At 43.0% G+C, this 26,114-nt stretch overlaps 1 protein-coding gene and 1 long non-coding RNA gene across 2 annotated transcripts in view; both read left to right on the top strand.

The window, feature by feature from the left end:
- The first annotated feature begins 846 nt into the window (after positions 1-846).
- Positions 847-1,453, top strand: LOC118315398. The gene is made up of 3 exons (XR_004794846.2): positions 847-998; positions 1,079-1,154; positions 1,282-1,453. It is a non-coding gene; the product is annotated as an uncharacterized LOC118315398 (long non-coding RNA).
- A 9,118-nt stretch (positions 1,454-10,571) lies between these two features.
- Positions 10,572-26,114, top strand: part of pard6a (par-6 family cell polarity regulator alpha) — a 33,418-nt gene continuing 17,875 nt past the window's right edge. The window contains exons 1-2 of the mRNA XM_035643159.2: positions 10,572-10,963; positions 19,034-19,256. Of these exons, the coding sequence (XP_035499052.1) occupies positions 10,853-10,963; positions 19,034-19,256 (334 nt within the window). The 5' untranslated portion in view covers positions 10,572-10,852. The remainder of the gene's footprint in view (positions 10,964-19,033; positions 19,257-26,114) is intronic.

Below are 26,114 nucleotides of genomic sequence, written 5' to 3'. Positions count from 1 at the left end.
ATCCAGTCGCTCTGCAGTTCGCTCTGGCAGCAGTTTGCTCTGGCAGCAGTTTGCTCTGGCGTCTTCTGCCGACACCAGTTACCGATGAATTTTGCAAAGGTGAAATAATTCTCTTGGAACACGTGAGGTGGAGCATAGAACAAATGCAAGTAACTTTGTTCCAGTGTCAATGTGGACAAATATCTAATGATGCTATGATAGCTACAGTAATTATCAGAACATCATATTGGCTGTGTAAAGCTACAACATATTCATATGACTTTGAACCATGGCTATACGTAGCACAGTTGTTTGTGTTCAGAATGTATATATGTAAGGAAGGAAACTGTGAAACCTAGGTTTCATGCAGAGCAACACAAGGTGCTGGACCTGTTCACAGTCCGTTTACATTATGCAGAGGAGATAAGGAACTGCCCCTCTCTGACAACTTCGTTGTAGGTATATTGAGTTACAGACACTTTGAATACAGTATATAATCCAACATAAGATAACGAGCATTTATTTGCTTGATGTTTATGTTATTTCTCCAGCTATGAGAGAGATCCTGTAACATCCCCTCCAACGAAGGGGAAAAGTCATGGTCCAGTACCAGTGCACATAGTGGGACATAGGTGTAAGACAATAAGTTATTGTTTGATTACAAACAAAAGCAAAGTCATCATGTGTATCACTTGCTCTGGTTACTTGTTCACCTGTATGGAATCGCCCTCAGTACAACAGTCATCACGTCTTTGTCTGAGCTGGTGTTGTCATTTGCATATTCTCATGATCTCTATATTTCCTCTTTTTTTTCATTTTCAAGCGTAAAGGACAAGAGCATTGCAGAGGACGACAGGAGGAAAATGAGTTGGAGCGTCAACGACAGCACCGTCTTCCTCCAGGCCGACAAGAAGCTGGAACGTCTCTGTGAATGGAAGGAGTTGATCCAGAGAGATGAGAAGTGCCACGGAGCTTTACTGGACATTATATATATCTGTATATAAATATCTGCACTTCAGGTAAAGTGTGACAGATGTACGTCATATGACAGTGTATATGTGTCTCTCCTTATTATTATTTTTTTCTAATGTCCTTCCAGTCTGAGCTGTCCGTCCCTCAGTGGACGACTTCCACCAGACCCGACCGACATGAAGGACACCTGCAGGTCAACGAATGTACGTCTTACACTTGAAACATAAAAACAGTTCAATATGAGTTTCTTTTACATTAGCTCTCTATATTGTAAGTTTTGGGGATGAATGACTGAGACTATTTGAATAGCTGATATTTGTGTAATTACAGATTCAGACGGCTGAGCAACAAACACACCAGAAGATGGAGCCTGTACGCCCTGAAATCTGAATCACAAAGACAGAGTGTGAAGAGCAGACTCACAAGTAGAACAGAGGACCCTTCGTCTGGACGACCCCTGAAGGCTTGATGTCGTGCCCCCCGTCCCCTGTTAATTTGTACATTCAAGGTTTGATTTCAAGATTGTACATTTTTACTGTTTCTGGTTACGAAAATATACATACATAAAACATGAATTGGTGACAACAATGAAGGGAAGTACTGTCATACATAATATATAATATATATCATGTTTTATCATTTATTTGAAAGAAAGTTATCGTATAATAGAAACAGTTATAAATGTATTATAAAAGTATATAAAAACAACTCTGAAACATCAATCATGAATCAAACCAAAAAATATTAAAAATGTAATGAAGGGGTCCAGCCTTTGGATCTGATCATTTATTATTTATCCACAGTTTTAGTCTTTTATAACGCTGCTGACTGTTTTCTGGATGTTTGATGTTGAATGTTGTTTCTATGTACATTACACACTGATGCTTTGACACAAATGAAGTTCCTAACAGATACATACCTTAGTTGAAGTAAACTGAATCATCCAAAAGCAGCAGCTGGTGATGACAGGTCTGTGCAGTAGGTCTGTGACCTGGTGCTGTGAGGGACTTTCAAGAACAGTTGGTTGCAGTTTGCAACTTTACCATGAGATGACGCCAGAAAACTACAAAAATTACCCAGTGGGCCGTTAATAATTCCGGAGCTCTCTCTCACAGATCATGATGTGGCCTCATTTATCAGAAGTTTACTTTCCACAACATTCAACTTCACACATTCATACACATTCAATTTCTGTCTTATGAGTCTATTTGTTCCATTTGTAAAGCCCATTGTGCCTAATTTTTTTTAAATATAGTTTTTATTGGTTCAACAACATCGGTACAAGTTTAAAGTCAGCACAAATCACCGTTTTTTTTTTTTATATGTTTAACATGTAACTTGCTTCAGCTCAAATGTAGTATTTATTTCCAACTCCTAAAACTGTATTCGGTTGAATCAGGAAGACGGAGACCGTGGATGTCTGAAGCAGAATATTGATTACAGGATCTCAATATACTGGTTCATTACACAGATCAACAAGTGGTCAGTGCATGATGTCCCAAAGAACCTCCGGTTCCCGTTCAACGTGATGTATTTAGCCCTCAGAATCATGTCGTCATCGAACTGACAGAATGGCTCCATAGTTTCTCCTCTGTCTCAGCTGTCTTAGTGACCGTGCTGAACACTAAAACATCCTAACACCTGATCAACGTCAAGGGACTCACACCATGTTGTGTTTTAAAGATCATACATGTGGCTGTCTGTTCCCCGAGACAACCAACAACACAATCATTCAATCAATTGGTGAAGCAGACACACTGGTATGCAGGTCCCACTGTGTGTGTGTGTGTGTGTGTGTGTGTGTGTGTGTGTGTGTGTGTGTGTGTGTGTGTGTGTGTGTGTGTGTGTGTGTGTGTGTGTGTGTGTGTGTGTGTGTGTGTGTGTGTGTGTGTGTGTGTGTGTGTGTGTGTGTGTGTGTGTGTGTGTGTGTGTGTGTGTGTGTGTGTGTGTGTGTGTGTGTGTGTGTGTGTGTGTGTGTGTGTGTGTGAGTGTGTGAGTGAGAGAGAGAGAGAGAGAGAGTGAGAGATCCACCTTGTATTGTTCCACTGGAGGCCAGCCAGAAACCAATGAAGCCACCTGACACACACAGCTGTCACCTGTCACGCCCTGACAACCCCACAAACCTACCTGTCAGGTAGGTTACCTACCTGACCGGAGGCCGGAACATTCCACACATATGTGAGGCAGACTTCTTCTAACACACCCTAAGTCGTGCCAGACATTGTCTTAGTAATGGAAAAGTCATTTCCATTTTCAAACGGTGACTGTGATATCCAAAACACATCATATCAAAACATTAAACGTGAAAAAGAAATAAAGAGAAGAGAATTAAAAGAAGGAACAGGTTGGGTCACATAGTTGACATTCCTCTATCTCTGCCTCACTCTCTCACTCAGATCCCAGGAGACGAGTCCGGAAAGCAGAGGGATTGAGTTGAGGTGTGAGTCAGGTTGGAGTTCATGGAGCTGGTTTCCTGGGCGTGGCTGCAGGTGAGCAGAGGCACACAGGAGTTAGAACTGTGGTGACTATTTCTGTCTAAAGGACTGTGTCACTGACGGTCAACGTTGGGAGTTTTCCAGTAAAACCCCCTTTTATTATTGAATGCAACCTGTGAGGGGGCCAGAACCTAATGTTATCGATAGGCAACTACCAATCCCACCGTTCCTCCTCCCGCTGTCAGTGTTGTGCACGTATGCTGTTGGACCCCATTCATTCTCCACATGGCGAGTCTCACTCAGCCTTTGGAAACAGCTACAGGAGGGGGGAGGAACTGATGCAGCGCGCGGCCCAACGGGGTTTGTACACACTTGTGGTGGGAATGATTATCAATAGCAGCTAGTGATGTTTTTGACTTCATGTTTGCTACTTCTCTGTCTCCCTCTCACCTCCACCGGGTGTCACCTCACAAGTCCACTTCCTGTATCTGTTGCTTCAAAGTAAAGGCGCTCGGCAGAATTGTGTCATTACGACTTCATGACTTTGCAGTGGTGGTGACAATTTTTCAGCAGCAGGTGCAACTGCAAATTGTATCGTATGTAGCAGAAACACAGACTAAGTGTAAGTTTGGACTTTGACTGAAAGTCAGGATATCTCAGGCTCTGCTGCTCTTATCTTGAACATTCTGAACTCTCTTGTCTCTTGTGCAGTGGTCAAATAATCACAACATTTCTCTCTCTCTCTACAGACAAAGGTGTTGCACAATGTTGAGGAATGGAATTCTACATCACTGCAGAATTCTTTAGTATAAACTTTAGTTTTCAAATTAGGTACAGATGGCGGGCTGAACATTCATTATTGTTAACCAGGATGTAAAAAAAACAGTAGTTTGTGGTAATTTCATCAACCATGATTTTATTTAGGAATGTGTGCGACACATCTGTAAAATGTTATGAAAACTGAATTGAGTGTAGTGCCAGCTTCTGCAACAGTCTCAACTAACACCTCTGCTCTAAAAACCTTCGACTTCTATTTTTATCTACGGATTTTCGAGCAGATCACAAAATGTCTCAACAAACTCCCTTCTTTGTCAAAACCAATGGGGCTTTAAGAGCTGCCATGAAAGTAAAGTGTTGTTATCTGTGAGAGAAGCCCCAAAGGACAGTCCTCATTTCATTTCCTGTTCAGTGAACTTCCCTGAATTGGTATCCCAGGCAAAGTCCTTTCTAACCCTACTGGATGTCCCTTCAATGTGTCATGTTGAGGGCATATGTCTCTCCAACAGTGTTCATTTCTATGATGAAAAATCTTCGTCAACGACCTTTTTTCCATGACTAAAAACAATCATCGAAGATCTAAAAATAGACAATAAACATTATGATCAATTGTATGTTTTGTTTTCGTTGACAAGACAAAAATGTTTAGTGTCAAGATAAAATGATATTTTTCCGTGGCTCTGTGGCTGCTCCTGTGTGGCTCATGTGTTTTGCTTCAGATAAGATAAGATAAGTAAACAGGACAAAACGGATGTAATATATACATTGTAAACTTAATATATACAGTGTGAATAGAATATTGACAGTATAACAGGATTGCACATCACATATTGAACAGTGACAGTGAGTATTGCTAGTTAAATTGATTTAACAGTACATAATCTAGATCATGGTAGGCCTGTACTATGAAGCGAGTTCAACCTTCTGATTTAACTGGGGGTGAACAAAGGAACCCTGGCTCCCTGACTTGGAGTTAACGGTTCTAAGAGGGTGGTATCGTTAGTTGGTTGGTTGGTTATCACTGAGGTGTAGAGTTCAGTAGGGTGACAGCAGCAAGGAAAAAGCTTCCCCTGAACCTGCTGGTCTGGATACTGAGAGACCTGTACCGCCTCCCGGAGGGGAGGAGGGTGACCAGTCGGTGGTTGGGGTGAGAACAGTCCTTGACGATGCTGCGCGCCTTTTGCAGACATCACTTGCTCTGGACAGCCTCGATGGAGGGGAGTGAGATACCGGTGATGCGTTGGGCAGTTTTCAGGACCCTCTGCAGTGCTTTCCAGTCAGAAACAGACAGTTGCCATACCATACTGTAACACGTTGGTAAGGATACTCTTGATGGTGCAGCGGTAGAAGTTCACCAGAATCTGAGGAGACAGATGGACCTTCCCTAGTCTCCTCAGGAAAAAGAGACACTGGTGAGCCTTCTTGATCAAGGTAGAAGTGTTGAGGGTCCAAGAGAGGTCCTCAGAGATGTGGACTCCCAGAAACTTGATGCTGGTGATACGCTCAACATCCGTCCCGTTGATACGGATGGGGGTGTGTGTAGACTTTCTGTAGTCCTCAGTGAGCTCTTTGGTCTTCTTGGTGTTGAGAGCCAGGTTGTTGTCAGCGCACCACGTTGTTAGGTGCTGGACCTCCTCCCTTGTTGTTGATGAGACCAATCACTGTTGTGTCGTCTGCAAACTTACCAATGGTGTTTGAACCATGTACAGGTGAGCAGCCATAGGTGAAGAGGGAGTAAAGGAGAGGGCTCAGCACACACTACTGTTATTCATTACTGTTAGGATGTTCCCCAACACGTCTGTGAAAAGCATCCAGTTAATCCAAAATGCAGCAGCAAGAGTTCTGACAGGAACTAGAAAAAGAGATCATATTTCTCCAGTGTTAGCACCTCTGCATTGGCTTCCTGTAAAATTCAGAATTGAATTCAAAATCCTGCTCCTAACCTTCAAAGCCCTTAATAATCAATATATCCCATCATATCTCACAGAGCTCATAGTTTCATATTATCCCAATAGATCACTTGTGTCTGTAAAATCAGAAATACTTGTGGTTCCCAGAGTCTGTAAAAGTAGAATGGGAGGCAGAGCCTTCAGCCACCAGGCTCCTCTCCTCTGGAACCAGGGAGGTAGACGACATCTCTCAAACCTTCCTCTTTGATAAAGCTTATAGTTAGAGCTGAACCATCTCTTAGTTATGCTGCTATAGGCCAATGTGCTGGGGGAACTCCCATCATGCATCTCTCTGTCTCTCCTCTCACCTGTCGGTCTCAGCAGATGTTCTGGTTCTGTCAGAGATTTCTTCTGTTAAAAGAGTTTTTTCTCTCTCCACAGTCTCAGAGCTGCTCATGGTGGTAGTGTTGTGTTTCTCTGTAATATTATTGTCTGGACCTTAAGTGAGATAATGCATGTTGTGATTTGGCGCTATACAAATAAAATGTAATTGAATGTGTTTCTAAATACTCACCATTTGTCTGGCTGGTTGAGATGCAATGTCACTCCAAGTCCTCCCCTTTCCTCCTCTCCTCAAATTCCTAAGTACATTCCATCATCAGCAAGAGAGGAGGAGGAGGGTGAGAGTATAAGACAGGATAGGAGTGAGTAAGGTCATAAGAGAAGTGGAGGGGGAGAAAAAAAATAGGAGCTCGAGTAGGTGAGGAGAAAAGGGAGGAGCGTGAAATAAGAATCAACAGAAGATGTTGAAGAAAAGAGAAATATATTCTTTTGTATGATTTAGAATATATATTTTTCCAGTCTCTCCTTCTCTTTGGAATGCATCCTTATCTGGAGGGTTTATATGTTGTTGGGTATTACAGCCTCTTACAAAGGCAACACACACACACACACACACACACACTGGCCCCTGTACCGACTGGTACTAAAGTGATTAGGAATAGGTTAGCTCAGGGTATGAATCAGGAGGAGGAGGGAGAAGAGAGAAGAATCATTTCCACACATCACAGTAAATCATCTTCACAATTCATTCTAAAATGTGAATTCAGATAATAGAAGTCTCTCATGTCTTGATATATTTAATGAAGACATTGTTTCATCACTGTGAGTACATCCAATTTGAATCTTACTTTTTTCAGTTTACTAACTTGTGATATTTGACAATGTCTGCAAACTAGAGAGAACCAGGGAACTCTGTTCAGTATTATGTCTCCCAACTGATGGTTTTGCATCTTTGTTATCACCCTGACAAGATCTGAGAAAACAAAAGACATGAAAAGGTCATGTATTACAACTTACCACTCAGCACATTAACATTAGTAACATTATAATTATAATAACACGTGACCATGGGAGAGTATAACATTCAAGTTGAGTGAAGCACCGTTCACAGTGAACTAGTATTAGCCAGGCCCTGTGATTTGAGGTAATTGCAGAGGTTGTCTTCACTCTTAATCCTGTGCACTGCACATCAGCAAGGATTTCATGGTTTCACTGGGTGAGACTGAAGACTACAGAGGTAATGATAACTACTTCAAAAGCAACACATAGGGAGTTCACTCATCTCTGGACAGTCCTTGGGTTTTGGGTGATAGAGTGAACCTAAAACACCCAGACTGTGAATTATTTGTAGTTGGACGTTTCATGAAGCGTTAGATGGTGTAAATATTTCTGCTGGGTGGCAAATGTGTGCAGCTTCCTGGAGTCTTGTTATCACATTGAGGTTGCCAGGGTTGGTACCATTGTGTCTGTGCAGAGACCAAAACCAAAACCTGTGCTCACCGAATGTACTTTGATGCTGACACACAACACAGAGTTTGCTTGTCTGAAGAAATATGTAATAATCTGTATAATATTCCATCGAGACACAATTGTAGCATCCCAATGTGTGTGTTGATTCAGCAAACAACATACAAAGTGATAATCTAGAGTGATACTCAGTACAGGTGAGGATCAACAGTCCCCTTTAATGTCCCCTGTCCCTTAAATATGGCTGATTTCTTTCTCCAGGATACATGCAAATTACGCAAAGTGAATTTCCTGGATCCATCCCTTTGTCTGGTTCTTTCTTGGCCCATGTGTCATTCTTCCACCAAATTTCGTGGAAATCAATTTACTAGTTATTGCGTAATCATCAGTTTTAAGATTACAGTGTGTTGCATTATTAGCACTCTATTGTATGAATTATGACTTAAACATGCAATAAATATTTAGGCGGCTAAACACAGACCAGCTGCCCTAACCTTAAAAAGAGACAGTTAGGAGGCAAAAGCTAGTGTAATAATTGTAGAACTGCAGTTAGCAGTTGTGCCAAAGGAAATGTATTGCCAAGACTGATACAAACAGTTGTCAAATAGTGGGATGTGGCTTTACTAGTAGAATTAGGAAGGCAATTAGGAATCTGTGGAGATCTCATTCATCCAGCTCACAGAATCCATGTAAAACAACTCAATGTGCTGATCCATCCAAGGTGCCATAGCCCTTTGATGCTGCTTACAGCTTTAATGGTTATTACCTCTTCCAGCTGCACGGCCGCTGAGAGAAGAGACCTTCAACGTGTGGTAAAGGCAGCACAGTGCATTGTTGGAATGCAGCCACCATACCTGGACACCATCTATGCTAGTTGTCTGAGGAACTCTACACATTCTGGACACTCCCTGTTCGAACTGCTGCCGTCCGGCAAATGGTTTAGGACAACAAGATCCTGCACCAACAGACTGTGGCCTTCATCACACCCCTTCCTCCCCAAACACAGAACAGAGCACAGGAATTGGGAGCAGGGTTTCCTTGCCGCCGCTGCTTCAGAATTTTATGAAATGTCTTGAAGTCAAAATTACACGACTCTATGGGGGCTTTTATTTTGACACGACAAGTAAGTAGTGACATTGATCTGGAGCAGCGTAGCTACACTGTTGCTTGTCCTGCAGGCTCTGAGTGCGACTGTGACAGTCTGCTGATTGGGCTCCTCCAGTAAAGATCTTTAACATGCTGTTACATGTTGTGCACTGAAAGGAGCAGTAAGCGATTCTAAGCATTACACGTTTTGTAAAAATCGTCGAATATTTCCTCACTGTCCGTTAGGTGTCCCTTCTGTGTGTCTGGGTTTAAGGCGCAGCCCTGGCTCTGTAAATCAAAAACAAAAAGAGGCCAGAGCAGTAAAATCATCAAAAACCACAAAGAGAGAAACAGGCTTTCTCCAAAATCGCTTCCTGCCCCTTGAATGTTCTTTATTTTTTTTATTGTTATATCAACCACTTTATTATTAAAACTTTATTTTAAAGAAACAAAGGTACAATGAAACATGTTGAAACAAACTGTTGGTCACCTATACACTTATGTTATACTAATGGAAATACATGCCAGTTCAAATAGTAACAGATCAGTGATAATTCTGTGAGGTCACAAACACAATCCATTTCTCCCAGTACTGCAACAATGTATCAATCATTCATCAATCATTGCTGGCTTAAAGTCTGGGTCAGAAGCGACTCATCTCAGCAGTCTAGACCATCTTTCAAATAGGCGTGATTTACACTCCTTAAACCACATTCTAAGGGAACTTTAGTCCATTGATTTAAACTATTGAAATGCTGCGCATGCTAAGTAATGCTAACCTCTTGCATCGTAGTAAAAAGCAACACGTCATCCGCATATAGACAAATCTTCTAATCATGATTCTTTGTATCACCTCATCATCCCTGATTAACTGTGCCAGGGGCTCTATAAATAAATCAAAAGGGGCGGGGCTGAGGGGCCAGCCTTGGCGGCAACCTCCCTCCAAGTTGATAACCTGAGAGAAGTGTCCGTTAATCTCTATTCTGGCATTTGGTGAAGAATATAGAGCTCTAATACAACTAATAAAATCATCTTTAAAGACAAATCTCCTCAGTGCCAAGTACAGACTGAATCGAATGCCTTTTCTGCATCTAAACTAATTACTGTGGCTTTAATATTCTCCTTAATCACATGATTTATGATATAGCACTTTTCTAATATTATTTTGGGTCTGTCTTTCTGTCACAAGTATCCACTAGTTCTAGTGTTATATTCTCTAACCGTTTAGCTCATATTGACGCATACAGCTTGTAGTCTATATTGAGTACAGAGATTGGCCTAAATGCGCTACATTCTTTTCTGTCATTCTCCTCTTTACTTGGTGGTATATAATGGCATATAATTAAAATTAAAAGTTTCAGTATTTGATTTTGGGTTATGGGTTAGTGATTGACATGTTTTTTTAATACAATACATTGTGTTTTCCATTACAAACACTGGTATGTAAATATGTATTCAGTAACTGAGGAGGTTTGAAAATACCCCGACCCAACCCTTAGAAGGAACGTACAGTAACAGCGGGAGACCCCGCCCCCTGCGGTCTGTCCTCCAGTCCGGGAGGAGGGGGAGGGGGAGGGGTTCCTCTGGCATCTCTCGTCCCGGACTGGATCGACCGGACTCCACCTGTCGCGAGCGCTCGGTGGTTTTCCGTCTTTGTCGTCGGTGAATGAAACAGGCAGCTCCGTCACACCGGAGCGGGACGAGGACAAGAGGGAGGAGGACGAGAGGGAGGAAGAAGAGGAGAGGGAGGAAGAAGAGAGGGAGGAGGAGAGGGAGGAGAGGGAGGAGCAGGCGGTGTCGACGGAGCACCCGACACAACGAGCGCCGCGCACCTGTTTCGCCGCTGGATGATACTTCCCTTCCAGCCGAGGCCAGAGGAGGAAGCGTCGCCTGTTGTTCCGCTGGATGCTTTTATCCGCAGTGCCGCAGCTGAGCAGCATGTCGCGGCAGCAGCAGCCGCCGCAGCACCGGACGTCGTTGAAGCTCACGGACGGCGTGGTGGAGGTCAAGAGCAAAGTGAGTGAGGTGTAATGAGCATGTTGACCGTTCGTTTCAGAGACAGGACCGGCAGGGGAGAGTCAGGACCGTCTGTCCCGCTGCCGCGAGAGAGAGAGGCTCCGCCGCACACATGACAGGCAGGCGGCCTGGTGAGCAGGCTGCGTCCGCCGCATTCACTCCGCCCCCTCCCGTCTCAGACCCCAGAGACCATCTCAGACCCCAAAGAGACTGTCTCAGACCAGAGAGACTGTCTCAGACCCCAAAGAGACTGTCTCAGACCAGAGAGACCATCTCAGACCCCAGAGAGACTGTCTCAGACCAGAGAGACTGTCTCAGACCCCAGAGACTGACTCAGACCCCAGAAAGACTGTCTCAGACCAGAGAGACTGACTCAGACCCCAGAGAGACTGTCTCAGACCAGAGAGACTGTCTCAGACCCCAGAGACTGTCAGACCAGAGAGACTGTCTCAGACCCCAGACAGACTGACTCAGACCAGAGAGACTGTCTCAGACCAGAGAGACTGTCTCAGACCCCAGAGACTGTCAGACCAGAGAGACTGTCTCAGACCCCAGAGACTGTCTCAGACCAGAGAGACTGTCTCAGACCAGAGAGACTGACTCAGACCCCAGAAAGACTGACTCAGACCCCAGACAGACTGACTCAGACCAGAGAGACTGTCTCAGACCAGAGAGACTGTCTCAGACCAGAGACTGTCTCAGACCCCAAAGAGACTGTCTCAGACCAGAGAGACTGTCTCAGACCCCAGAGAGACTGACTCAGACCCCAGACAGACTGACTCAGACCAGAGAGACTGTCTCAGACCAGAGAGACTGTCTCAGACCAGAGAGACTGTCTCAGACCCCAGAAAGACTGTCTCAGACCCCAGAAAGACTGTCTCAGACCAGAGAGACTGTCTCAGACCAGAGAGACTGTCTCAGACCCCAGAGAGACTGTCTCAGACCCGAGAGACTGTCTCAGACCCGAGAGACTGACTCAGACCAGAGAGACTGTCTCAGACCAGAGAGACTGACTCAGACCAGAGAGACTGTCTCAGACCCCAGAGAGACTGACTCAGACCCCAGAGACTGACTCAGACCCCAGAAAGACTGTCTCAGACCCCAGAAAGACTGTCTCAGACCAGAGAGACTGTCTCAGACCAGAGAGACTGTCTCAGACCCCAGAGAGACTGTCTCAGACCAGAGAGACTGTCTCAGACCCGAGAGACTGACTCAGACCAGAGAGACTGTCTCAGACCAGAGAGACTGTCTCAGACCAGAGAGACTGTCTCAGACCCCAGAGAGACTGACTCAGACCAGAGAGACTGTCTCAGACCCCAGAGAGACTGTCTCAGAACAGAGAGACTGTCTCAGACCCCAGAGACTGTCTCAGACCAGAGAGACTGTCTCAGACCCCAGAGAGACTGTCTCAGACCAGAGAGACTGACTCAGACCCCAGAGACTGTCTCAGACCCCAGAGAGACTGTCTCAGACCCCAGAGACTGTCTCAGACCAGAGAGACTGACTCAGACCCCAGAGAGACTGTCTCAGACCCCAGAGACTGTCCCCGACCAGAGAGACTGTCTCAGACCCCAGAGAGACTGTCTCAGACCAGAGACTGTCTCAGACCCCAGAGACTGTCTCAGACCAGAGAGACTGTCTCAGACCCCAGAGACTGTCTCAGACCAGGGAGACTGTCTCAGAGTATCCCAGTGATATCTTTAGGATAGCAGCATGTGAGCCATGGTTACCATGCTCCATGATCTGTCAGGAGCAGTGTTGTTAACCATCTCCAATGTTTTTTTCGAAGCCTTTAGCTGTTTCTTTTTGACCTGACTGATTATTCTGGGTTGGGCCTTTGAAGTCATCTTTTGACTTTGGTGATTAATGGCAAACACTTTTGAGTCAAATTAGAGTGTCAGACTCTCCCACTTATGTTCTTGATGTTTTATATATTTCAGCGTGGACCTTGTTTTAGATCCGATATATGAGTGTCACCGGCACAGCTGGCCACAGATACGTTTTACTACTAACGTTGTAGGCTGTCGTAGAGTAGAGCAGTGCTGCAGCTCTAGCAGGCCGAGGAGGACAAAGCACATTCCTGTAAGAAATATTCCTTCATTGTTGTCATCAAGATGAGTGTTATTAATAACTATAACATGTGATAGTGGAGCTAGAAATAAAAATTTGTCTCCCTACCATAGGATTGACACATTCTTCTTTATCAGTATTAAATAGGATGCTATGATATCACAAATCAAGACTAGATAGTGAGCCAGAGGAACTGTACCTGCTTTTAGAGATGTCCTGATTCTGATAACAGTATCAGCAATGCCTCTGATACTGCCCAAAATGCCAGATTGGGCTTCGGCAAGTACACCAATCTACGGATCCAATACCAGGCGTAGTAGTAGTTTCACCCTGATGAAACTGCACTTTTCATTTCCCGGAAATCACTTCTTCTTCGCCGCTCCCAAACAGTGGTTGACTGGCAAATACAGTTTTTAGGGATGGGAAGAAGAAGGGATTCCAGGTCTTGTAGTGTCAGCCGAAGCTAACAAAAATGTTAACACTTTGGTAATATTTCATGCTGGTTTACTCCAAGCCCAGATTATCCATATATAGAATCGGGTGAGTGCCCTGGAGCACCAGCCAATGCGGGGGTCACCAAATGACTAAGACAATGACACCAGAGCCGCCCTGCAAATTAAGCAAGGCCCCGCCTCCCCCTCATGTCAAGGCAAGTTAGTCAATATTGTGAGAGGATGAAGTGTAACTGTCCTTCAAGAGAGGAGAAAAAAAATCTCCATGAGACGTAAACATATGTTCTCTCCTCTCCAAATCTGATGCACAAATAACTACAGTGTTACGTTGATGTGCTCGTTTGTATCTCAATGCAGGAGCGGTGAGTTGGCTATTCATCTCTCCTGTTTTATGCACCGGAGCAGCAAAGGACGCGGGAATGAAAGGAAATTATTTTTGAGTTAAGTGTGTCAAAGAATCAAGTGCTCATCCTGAGTCAGAACTGTGTGTGTGTGTGTGTGTGTGTGTGTGTGTGTGTGTGTGTGTGTGTGTGTGTGTGTGTGTGTGTGTGTGTGTGTGTGTGTGTGTGTGTGTGTGTGTGTGTGTGTGTGTGTGGTGTGTGTGTGTGTGTGTTGTACCAAGGGAACTCAGGTTACAGTTACAGTTTATAAATTGCATGGAGAATATAGCTGTATCATGCGTTTATAATAATTCACATTCACATGCATGAAATGAAACTCGCACTTTCAAGCAGCAACCAGTGAAGACCAGTCCAGACAATTTATGGAAATGATGATGCCTCTCCTCATTGTGGCACATCATTTTAAAATGGACTAATGCAAGATGTAAATCTATTGATTGAGATAGACTGATGATCAAACATTGAATTAAAAGTGTTGATTATCAAAATGTATTTTATGAAATCTGGGGGAGCCAGTTTAAATGGGCCTGATGGAGCGGATAACATTTATAATTAATATTATCTATAATCTACAGGTCATGAGTCCCTTGGCAGAATGTTGCTTGTCATATTTTCTAAAATATATGTATACTATTTACTGGAAGAGATGCAAACAAGTACAAAAAAAGAAGTGCAATTTTTTTGCTAAATAAATATATATATATATTTGGGATACATTGAGATTTGAGCATCAGTGGAAGGGCTTGTATGGCATTTGTCATGTTTTGGTTGGGTCTTCATTTTTTCTGTAGTATGTACGGTAAGCCTGTACTTTAGCTATATGTTCTTGTAAATCTATGGTGTTCATGTCATAGTAAATGTCACTTTTTTACCTGTAAAGTCAGAGGAGGGGGAGCACTTCAAGTGTAGTCACCCTGGGGCACCCTAGGGTGTTAATCCGGGCCTGGGTGGCTCCGACAAGTAAAACAGCGGCGTGTACCGTATTGTATTTGTATACTGTTACTGTGAAACTGTACTGTGGATTATTTTTTCTTAACTGGAGCTACACGTTTACAGTCTTTTCATAGGAATTGTTTTTTATTACTAAATTGATTCCTTTTTGAAGTTGCTGTTGCACTGATTTATACTGTTACTGTTCTGTTTCAAACTTAAAGGTCTTGTTTGTAGAAGCTGTGGCTGCACTTTCACAGCTATTTAAAGGAAGTAATTGTATAATTGAGCCAGGCCATACAACAAGGATAGCAGTCATCACTTCCATACAGGGTTAGTAGCAACATTAAGAGTTATTTTTTCAAATTCACTGGTATGGCATCAGTACTCAGTACTGGCCTATACGCAGAGTGCAGGTATCGGAATCGGTATTGGGAAGGGAAAAATTGTATCGGAACAATATTGACCTGCTACTAGCCAATTGTCTCTTTACTTCTCCAATGTGGGTACTGATGCTCTACCTACAGCTTCTCTTCCATTGATGGAGAACAGAGTTGTCAACTACTACAGAGTTGTCAACTACATCAACTACATGTTATAAAACAACAATTAATGTCCAGATATCAAAAATCTGGTGGGGCTCGTGCCCCCTCAGCTTGAATGGGCATTTGCGGGCTGTTATGTTCAGCGTTCATTAAACAATGACCTGTGGAAACACTACAGGCTTCAACAGCATCAATCATACCAACAGTACTTCCACCTTCACCATCTGCACCACAGCCCTCTGTCTGTCCACTTGTTTAGTTGAATTACATATTCAGACCTAGAAATTGTAATATTGTAATTTGTCTCCGGTGGGTGTAGGTGGTGGCTGGTAAATCTGGCCCCATGAGCCTCCATCTTTGGCAGCAGTTTTCAGTGCTTAGTTTTCTTTCATCATTCTTTATACATTATACAGGTGCCCATTGTTTCCACTGTTGCGTTAATGATAACAGTGTAAACAGTATTGCATAACCAACAGTGAGTTGAGGGAATAGTCCTGTTAATCTTATTACATAATTACATAAACCTGCCGTTCCCTGTAACAAAGAGTTTAAAGTATTTCCAGTGTGGTAATGACTGGTATTATCTTTGCACCCACATGTTTCCTGTGCTGGTACAATCATAAGCATGTCTCAGCTTTACCGTCACGTTAGAACTTTCTCTGCAATTCTTCAAGATCAGTGCAATGATTGATGGGGTGGTGTGGGGGATGTCGACCTCAACTTTATGGATTTGTTGGTCCACCGATTCAGTGGGATTTCTCAATGGCCAGTGCGACTTAAACAGATGGGTCTGTGGTCAGAGAGAGAGAGAGCTGAGTGAAGAGATGCATTGCACACTGTTACATCCCCTATTTAAAAGAAGAGGAGAAGTTACGTCCCCTCTGCAAAAGAAGAGGAGAAGTTACGTCCCCTCTGCAAAAGACGGAGGAGTTACGTCCCCTCTTTACAAGAAGAGGAGTTTTGTCCCCTTTTCTAAAAAAAAAGGAGTAACGTCCCCTCTTAACAAGAAGAGGAGGAGTTACGTCCCCTCTTAACAAGAAGAGGAGGAGTTACGTCCCTCTTTAAAAGAAGAGGAGAGCAACTCAACAGCCAAAAGATGTGCAGGAGTCAAAGCGAAGTGTAGCAGTTCTTCAAAAATTTGCCACAGGTTAACAAAAGTGTGAGGGGGATGGGACGAGGTGCTGGTGCCGAATAATTGAAATGAAGAAAACAAAATAAGTCTTAACTGGCTCTGATCATAAAAAGAACGTGATCTGCTAGCTGCCGGTTCTGTGTGTGCGAGCATTGGCTGTAGCGATAGTGCATGTCGTTTGAGAGTGTAGAGAATTCAGAATACAGAAAGTCTGTGTGGTTTCATGATTTTCATGTGGGTGGGGTTGGTGTTGTTGGGTTTGAAAATAGGCCCGGGGTGTGTCCCAGATGCCAGGGCCATCTCTTGATCCCAGTCCGTCACTGGTTGAGTATCTTACCCAAGATCACCATGTTCATCACCATGTTCATCACCATGTTCATCACCATGTTCATCACTATGCCTGATGATGGACCTGATGACAGACTCAGGATACAGATTCCATCATGCCCTAAGATCAAAGCAACAACAAGTATTATGTCATACCAAGTATCAACTATATTTCCATCCTTGACAAGGCTCCCCTCCATCATGGGTCTTCTCTGTGTTCGTAGAAACGCTGATGAGAATGCTTGAACGAAGATTCACTGAATATGTTCTGGAAAAATGATGGTAATGGTAATTATGATAGGATCTTTGTATGGCATTGGATTATGTTATCCTCCCCCTATGGAAGCAAACTGATCTCACTGAAATTACAGTGGACAAAATGGAACCTTGAAATGGCATCTCATCTGTGGCGCAAACTTCCAACTGCCTTGACACCCTAGGTTGAAGCTTCATTTAGAGAGAGGGTACCTCCATGATATGATATGAAAATCTGTTTGGTCATGATTGGAGTTGATGAAGAATCTTGATGAAGAATCCTGCACCTGGTTGAAGTAATGCCGTTCACAGGTATTAAACCAGAGGAGCTTGTCAAACACTGTCAAGAACCGAAAGCTGGCATCAAATGTGTGTGTGTGTGTATGTGTGTGTGTGTGTGTGTGTGTGTGTGTGTGTGTGTGTGTCAGTCAGTGGGCGTGGTCTTCACACCTGTTCCTGATCAAGCTCTTTATCTCCTGTTTTAAAGCTGTGACTCTTCGACTCCTCGTCACCAGATTGTTTTGTCTCCACTGTGGTTAAACACATACTCGGACGTGAGCCCACAAACACACATTCAATCAGAGAGGAAACTGACAAGTGGAGTCCAGTGTTAATTTCTTTAACGAAAATTATGACAAAAAATGTTTGTCAACCACCTTTTTACCATTACTAAGACGAGACGTTGAAGAGGTAAAAATAGATCTTCGATGATAAATACATGACGAAATGTATGTTTTGTTTGGTTGACGAGACGAGACGGGACGAAAATGTTTGTTGTTAGGAGAAAATTATATTTTTCTCCGGCGTGCATCTAGTCCAGCTGTGGCTGGAGTGTGTTTGGCCTTGTAAGCTACCGTTAGCAGAGCAGCTCTCAGACAGCAGCCTCGCTCCGCTCACCTTCACACACAAACATGTGAACACACCGTTGTCGCGGTGACAATGTCTTTACGTTTTTACTGTGGCTGCTCCACAGCTGGTCAGCTGTTGATTCACTGAGCTTTCTTGGTCCCTAAACAACACACATGACAAGTGTGAGACTGATATGACACACGCACACGCGCGCACACACACACACATACACACACACACACACACACTTCTTTACTTATTAGCAGGCTTGGTAAGATGTCTCCAGCAGTGGAGAGCAGCCGTATATATAAAATATGTCCGTTTCTTTGAAAAAGGGGAAGTCTAGGGAAAGTAAAAGTATTCAGAGTGAAATGGTATTTTATGAATTTTCAACAATTGATACTGTCACCTGGATTTAAATTTCCAATACTTGTATTAGCATAATTTAATTTATTTTAAAGAGAGAAAATATTTTGACTTTTCGTTGACTAAAACTAGACTAAAACTATGAAGGATAAACATGACTGAAATGTGACTAAAACTCGTAAGCATTTTCGTCTAATGTCTAAGACTAAATCAAAAATAGCTGCCAAAATGAACACTGGTTAACAGACACTGTTCATCCGTGCTTTTCATCAGTCATTTCATCACCTTGACTCTGCCACAGACATTGTTAAAGGTGCAGTGTGCAGGATTTAGTGACATCTAGTGGTGAGGGTGTAGATTGCAACCAACTTAGTATGTCTCCCCTCAACCCATCTTTATGTGCATGAAATAGAACCTAAGGTGGGCTTGAGGTACCATATGAAAATCCATATGCAACATAGTCGATTATGTACCATATACATGTACCAGCAGTTTGAGCTGACCCACCCGGTCCTCGGATGTGGTTCTGAGCAGAGATTCATTTCCAGATGTTGTTCAAAGAGGAATTTTCTGTTCTATAGAGACAGTGTAAAGGAGACAGGTAGTGTATCCGTCTGAGAATACTGTCTTTGAGCTCAGTGGTGACAACAGTCACAGCTGTCAGAGTGTTAGTTAGCCGCTGATCTCAAAATGAGAAATATGTGAGGGGGAAACTTGACGATGGTTTTCTTTATCTTCTGCAGTTCGAGGCAGAGTACCGTCGCTTCGCTCTAAAGAGAAACGGCCCAGGTGGCTTCCTGGATTTCTTACGCCTCCTTCGGACCATCCATCTCATCCCTGGTGTTGACGTGCTCCTGGGATATGCCGATGTCCACGGAGACCTCCTTCCAATCAACAATGACGACAACTTCCACAAAGCTGTCTCATCAGCCAATCCGCTGCTCCGCATTATCATAACCAAGAAAGGTAGGTGGAGCTGGGACTGAGGGATGCAGCAGAGGTGGAAGATGGATAGATGAAAATAGACTTGTCAGACTGTGTGTGTATGTGTATGTGTCAACTGCAGGGAAGGTATTCGTTCTTTATATACAAAACCACCCGATGATCCTAACTGAGGCTTTATTTCTTGAGCCCTTCTGCTTCATTAGACTCTGCCGAGTGAGGATGAGAGATGAAATAGAGGAAATGTAAGACACTGCAGAGTGTGTTGTATCTGGGGCTGGAGAACATGGACAAGAGGGATAAATCCTCATTGTGTTGTTCATGAGGTTGGAACTTGAACCTGAACTTGTGAACAACTATTACCTGAATGGATGACAATGTCCACAAACATGTTGGAAACTAAATTTGGAAAGACCGTCTCAATCATAGGTCAACTCGTTAGCTCGTGGCAGAGCTTTTGACCATATGACATTCAGTCATCACAGTAGATTCAGTAGCTACTGAAACATTTGTGTCCAGAGCACTTGAAGTTTCTTGACCATGTCGACTGCTCTGCTGATGAAGACTATATAGCATGGTTGAAATTCTACAGCAAGCAAGTGGACATTGAGTTTGATTTAAGAGTCAAGAAGGTTCATGCTGTGGAGCAAGTGGAGTCTGAAGATGAACTCTCATGAGATTTCATGACTGAAAGAAAAGCCTGTGATACAATATGAAGCAGCTGTGGACTTTCTGAATCAATGCAGAACATTGCTTTGACTCTAACTGTATTCTATATGCAGTAAATTCTACATATAGTAAAGGAACATGGTGCTGATACCTTCCACATTCTCACTCTCTCTGTCTCTAGCACACACACAGGGAGGTGCAGGTCATCTTGTGCCCTGGTTGTCAATAATCTGGATTACCAAATTATAAAGTAACCAACATCTGTCACATCTCTCTGCACCCAGACTATCATTGATGAAGCACTAGGCCAGAATAAAAAAGGATTGACTGTAGGCTGCTGTTTAGTTCAAGTTCACTGTCCAGTCACCATCAGATATATCTTTGTATAGAGCTCAACTGTTACCGCCCACTTTTTGAACAGTTCATATCAACATTTTGATTATTTGCCATCCAAGGTCGACTCACCACGAGCTCTGAGATTGTAAAACGATGGTATATGAACCTGTAGAAGCTACAAGTCTGTATGAAATCATCCTTGTTTCAAGAAAACATGTTTTATTTGCAATGTCATAGAGAAGTGTCTGAGTGGTGGAGTTGCTGTTACCATGGAAATGCTTAAAGCACCCATGAACTTCATGTTGGCAAGTCAGTTACAGCTATAGTGAACCCTACGACCGTTATACACTATAGAAACACACAAGCTACAGTATATCAACGATTTAATCACTATAATGATGACGAAGAAGCTTAACTATCGGTTGGAAGGCATTCGCAATGCTTATTGTGGGATGAGTAGTTCCTTCACTCTAAAAATAATAATGGACACAGTCTTTTTATTTGTTGCTCTGATAAGATGTCTTATTGTAACAATTCATCTCTTGGTTTATTGGCTTGAATCCAGTCAGTGTCAATGGAGTGAATGAATGAATGAATGAATGGGAAATTCAGGCCTCGACGTTTACTGGAGGATTGAAAAATATATATGACATTGAAGGAGACTATTTTGACTTGAGGAGGTGGAGCTCAGCTCCCGGGGTCTCTGGCCTGTGGCCGACAAACAAAGCCACAACAGTGTATCTATGAGAAAACTTTACACTAATGATCTGAGCTTTTTGGTAAAGGGTTAGTACTCAGGCAACAGCACAAATAATTCAATATTTATTGAATAGTATTTTAGTGGTATGACATGACCTAGTACAGCCATTGTTTATTGATATCCTTGTATATTGATCCAGTCATCAGAGAAACACCGGAGACAAAGTGTCGGAAACTTTCCTTCACCCATCACTTTTGTTTGTATACTATAACAGGGCTCCACACTCACTTTTTCAATTAGGTGGACCCAAAAATGTTCACTGCACCTTTTGGCACCACAATAATAAACCTCTTATACCTTTTCTTGACAGTTCCCATATACGTTGGTCATTTCTTAACACATAATGTTTGGGACTTACATTTTGAAAATGGTAGCTCTTCGTTCGCTATATTATAAGAAGTGTTAAATGTTACCATCTTTCTGACTCGAAGCAGTGAGGAGTAGAATGGACAAATGTTTTGTTTCTCCTACTGTACTCAGTACATTGTTGAACATTGTTGAACACTGAACAGCTCTATTTTGAACAAACTAATATTAAGTACATGATGTTGTGTGTTGAATGATGGGACTAACCTAAAGCATTTCAGATGAAAAAAGTAACCCAACTCAACATGTAGAGACAGACTGTTGGACTCTACTGTTCTAAAGGGTTGTAGGTCAGCTGCAGCTGTTGTCTCTGAGTGGGACCAGCAGAAGTAGGGTTTACTTTCACTTTCACTAAATGTTTCCACAGATCGCTCGTGTTACTGCCTTTACTTGCAAAGCATTTGTGACGCTGGTGCAACAAGCGTTGTCTCCACTGATTTTGGTGAAGTACAACCAGACTTTAGAACGGTTCATTCTCTTCGCCATCGCCACACGTATCAGGTCTGCGTATGTGACGGGCACTGGCAGCTGGCGGCGGTGCAGCTACGCTCCGACGCTGCTCCGATAACGTCGTGGGAGCTTATCAATATTACGCTCTTTCATAATTCAGCCCCGGGTTCCGTTTAATGCTGGATTCCAGTGCCCATCTATGCCTGATTTCCTTTTCCCACCAACATTCAGCGAAGAAGAATTCCAGGATCAGAGCCAATCAGAGATGAAGGCCCGCCCTTCTTTGCCTCTGATTGGCTCAGACCGTGGTATTCTTCTTCGCTGTTTGCTAGAGGGTAAAAAGAACATAATGCTCCAAGCACCGACAGACCAGCTAAATGTTTGGCCATGGTCGCACTCTGGAGCCCTGTATAATGTAGCAGAGCTGAGTGATGGATGAGTGAATGGATTCAAGATTCTTGCTTTCTGGACTGCAGGCGGTATCGTTCATTTATACTGTTCTGATAATGTGCTCAAGGCACAGCATGGTCACCCATCTACCACAAGTCCCAAGTAGCCACAAAGGACAGTTTACTATTTGTTACTCAGATTTACTCAATAATGTCTTTCCATAAATAAATTATAATTTAATTATTCAGTTTCAGGGTGGACAAAGCTATCTGAAAACAATCATCAATTTAAACTTTCAGTGTAAAGAAAATGAAACAAAAACAGGAGAAAACGTGTTCAAAGAAAACGGCAGTCCACCCCTACTAACTGTAATAAGCAATAAAGTTCAACAGAGTTCCAAGAGAAAAGGTGTGGTTGGTTGTCACATGGGCAGGATTGGTGTGCTCCGACTGCGCCATCTTGGCTCTTTATACATGTCAGGCAGGATCAGGTGTCGGCCTCCAGTCAGCTCCTCGTCCTGGAACACATCTATTAACATGCATTCACTCATCCATTCAACATTCAGGCCATAGAAAAGAGCAAACACACAACCACACATGATACAACCACAGTCGTCACATAATGTCTTATCTTCACAATAAAACAGTTCAGTAGTGTTTTATATTATCGGAATCCAGTTCCAAATCTTCAAATTGATTGTGAACAATTATCGACTCTTTTAAAGTGAATGACCACTTCTGTTGGCACAAATAGAAACTGCAGTTAATAACAACTATCAAACCCAAACCATGGACGTTGTGAAGGGCGTTCTGTGACTCAAAATAATGTTCAAATCTGTGCAATGAGTCAGAGAATATCAATCATGGCCGTGGGAAGTAGGGGTGCTGCAGCACACCCTGTTGGAAGGACAAAATCACAAAGGCAAAAAATAAACGTGTTAAAATTTAAAAAAATATTTTCCTGTTATTATTTACCTAAAAATGAAGTTTTGGGTAAGAATTGAAAAATAATTAGTAATGCTGAATAATTAGAATTATTAAAATGACCAACGGGCCAGACACCACCACTAACACTAGACACTAACCCCACTAACCACGTCAATGGTTTGGACTACATCCTTCATGAGTGCATATCATTCTGATATCAATGAAATTAATTTCATATTCTTTTTCAACCACAATGCACTTACTGCAGCAGTACCTGAAGTCACAGGTTACAGAATTGAACAATTGTCATTGTGAAGTTATCACAAAGGCCAAAGAAAGAATCACTGAAGAGCCTGAAACGCTGTTCCTGACAGTTTCCACCATAAAGTAACATGTCACCTCAAACACTTTTTACCATGGTGTAAGAGATAACACTATGACTATGTTGAATATGAAACATAAGAGCGTGACACATTGAAGACATACCACTTAGAAACGTGTTGTTTGTGAAGGAGCGTCATGTCCATCAGCTGGTTCATCCTGACCTTCCATATCAGACTTGGTTAGATCTGGTACCAGAGAACAGCACATGGAGTCATAAAGCTGACAAAGGACTGGGTCGACTGAATGTGAGTGGATGTTTGATGGTACTTTGTGGTGAGAACACATTTAAGATGGTCCACCATGTGAATCACGGTCAGTGTCAACAATGTCACAGCTGTAAAATCGAATGACATAGTTCTTATTTACCTTTGGAAAACAAAGATCTTATAAAGAATTGTGTGCTACACTACTGCACTGCCTTGTCCCGGTCCACTTTCTCTTGCTGTGACGTCATGATGCTTATCTGCTACTCAGCAAACCGCGACTGTTGCTCAGAACCAACGACAGCTGCTGCTTTAATCAGATGACCTCAGTGGTCTGGGAAAGGGAGGGAGAGGAGAGGGCTCAGGAATCAACATCAGCTCTCTTCTTTTAACATATGGGCCGTTCATATGATACTGCTAAATAAAGAGCTGTGCTACACACACACACACACACACACACACACACACACACACACACACACACACACACACACACACACACACTGCATGTGGAATGATGGCATAGTCTAATCTCCATTGTGCTTGAGAAGCTGGCCTGCACCTCAGTACAAAGGTCTGGGCCCCGAGTTGGCCAACTAAAGACCTACTGACCAATCAGGTTATTGTTCCTGTAATCCTCTTGTGAGGCTCAGAGAGACCATGAACACATTTCACACTTTATTATAATGTGACATGGAATGTTACAGTGTGTCAAGACAGTGTATCTGTAGACCTGCTCCACACATCATCAATCTTTTCTGCCCCTTTGTCAAAGTTATTCTCAATTCTGTAGACACCTCCCAACCTTACTTCATAATACTTTCCTTCATCCTCTGTGACCTTTACTCTGGGTTGTCTTATTTTTGTGTGTGTGTGTGTGTGTGTGTGTGTGTGTGTGTGTGTGTGTGTGTGTGTGTGTGTGTGTGTGTGTGTGTGTGTGTGTGTGTGTGTGTGTGTGTGTGTGTGTGTGTGTGTGTGTGTGTGTGTGTGTGTGTGTGTGTGTGTGTGTGTGTGTGCGTGTGAGACACAGAGGGGGAGAGAGATGGTGATAGCAGCCCATCTGGTGTAAACCATTAGCCACTGAGTGGTATTATTTTACTCTAAAAGATCTCATCAATCATATCAGCTCCACTCACTGCCACCACTCACACTCTCTCTCTCTCTCTCTCTCTCTCTCTCTCTCTCTCTCTCTCTCTCTCTCTCTCTCTCTCTCTCTCTCTCTCTCTCTCTCTCTCTCTCTCTCTCTCTCTCTCTCTCTCTCTCTCTCTCTCTCTCTCTCTCTCTCTCTCTCTCTCTCTCTCTCTCTGTGTGTGTGTGTGTGTGTGTGTGTGTGTGTGTGTGTGTGTGTGTGTGTGTGTGTGTGTGTGTGTGTGTGTGTGTGTGTGTGTGTGTGTGTGTGTGTGTGTGTACTTGCACAAAAGGTCTGAAAGGATTACACAGAGGAGGTTAATGTGAATATTGTCAATCTCTCTCTCTCTCTCTCTCTCTCTCTCTCTCTCTCTCTCTCTCTCTCTCTCTCTCTCTCTCTCTCTCTCTCTCTCTCTCTCTCTCTGTGTGTGTGTGTGTGTGTGTGTGTGTGTGTGTGTGTGTGTGTGTGTGTGTGTGTGTGTGTGTGTGTGTGTGTGTGTGTGTGTGTGTGTGTGTGTGTGTGTGTGTGTGTGTGTGTGTGTACTTGCACAAAAGGTCTGAAAGGATTACACAGAGGAGGTTAATGTGAATATTGTCAATCTGCACCAGTAGTATTAGCATTATGGTGGTAGCCATGGTAACTGTTCTGCAGACTGTGATAGACAACCTTAGTAGCCAATGTCGTAGTAGTAGTAGTAGTTTCACATGAAATTACAGTGTGTTAAAATATAATACTTTACAGTGGTAACCATGGTAACAACTTGCAAGAGTACTTCAGTGATTGGTCAAAGTGGATTTATGCAAATTTAGTTATGACACTAATGAGCATTAGAATATTGTGTGTCATCATTTCAAATAAGAAAAAGTAGAGCAGCTGTGTTTGATATAACACTGTATATGTTAGGGCTGTTGATAGGGCTGAACACACACACAAACACACACACACACACACACACACGATGACTCTGGTGTGGTACTGTGTTTCGACGGGACGTCAAACCTTCACTGACATGTTGGTCGTACACTCGTCATGTAGCTGCTGTGGAGAGAGAGATGAAAATGTTGAATTCAAAATTGAATTTAGGTAGGGCATTAAGAAGGAGAGAAGGAAAAGGAAGGGAGGGTTGAAGACAGAGCAGCACAGTACTGCTGTTGTTGTTTTTATATCATGTTCTAGCTTCCTGAAGTGAAGTTATGGATGAATAATATTTCAGTATAGACAGCTGAAAATATCTGAGTACAAGACGATGAGGAGGTGGAAATGAAATAT

This window comes from Scophthalmus maximus, chromosome 7 (genome assembly GCF_022379125.1).
Source record: "Scophthalmus maximus strain ysfricsl-2021 chromosome 7, ASM2237912v1, whole genome shotgun sequence".
NCBI lineage: Eukaryota > Metazoa > Chordata > Actinopteri > Pleuronectiformes > Scophthalmidae > Scophthalmus > Scophthalmus maximus.
This window is presented reverse-complemented; position numbering and strand designations above follow the sequence as displayed.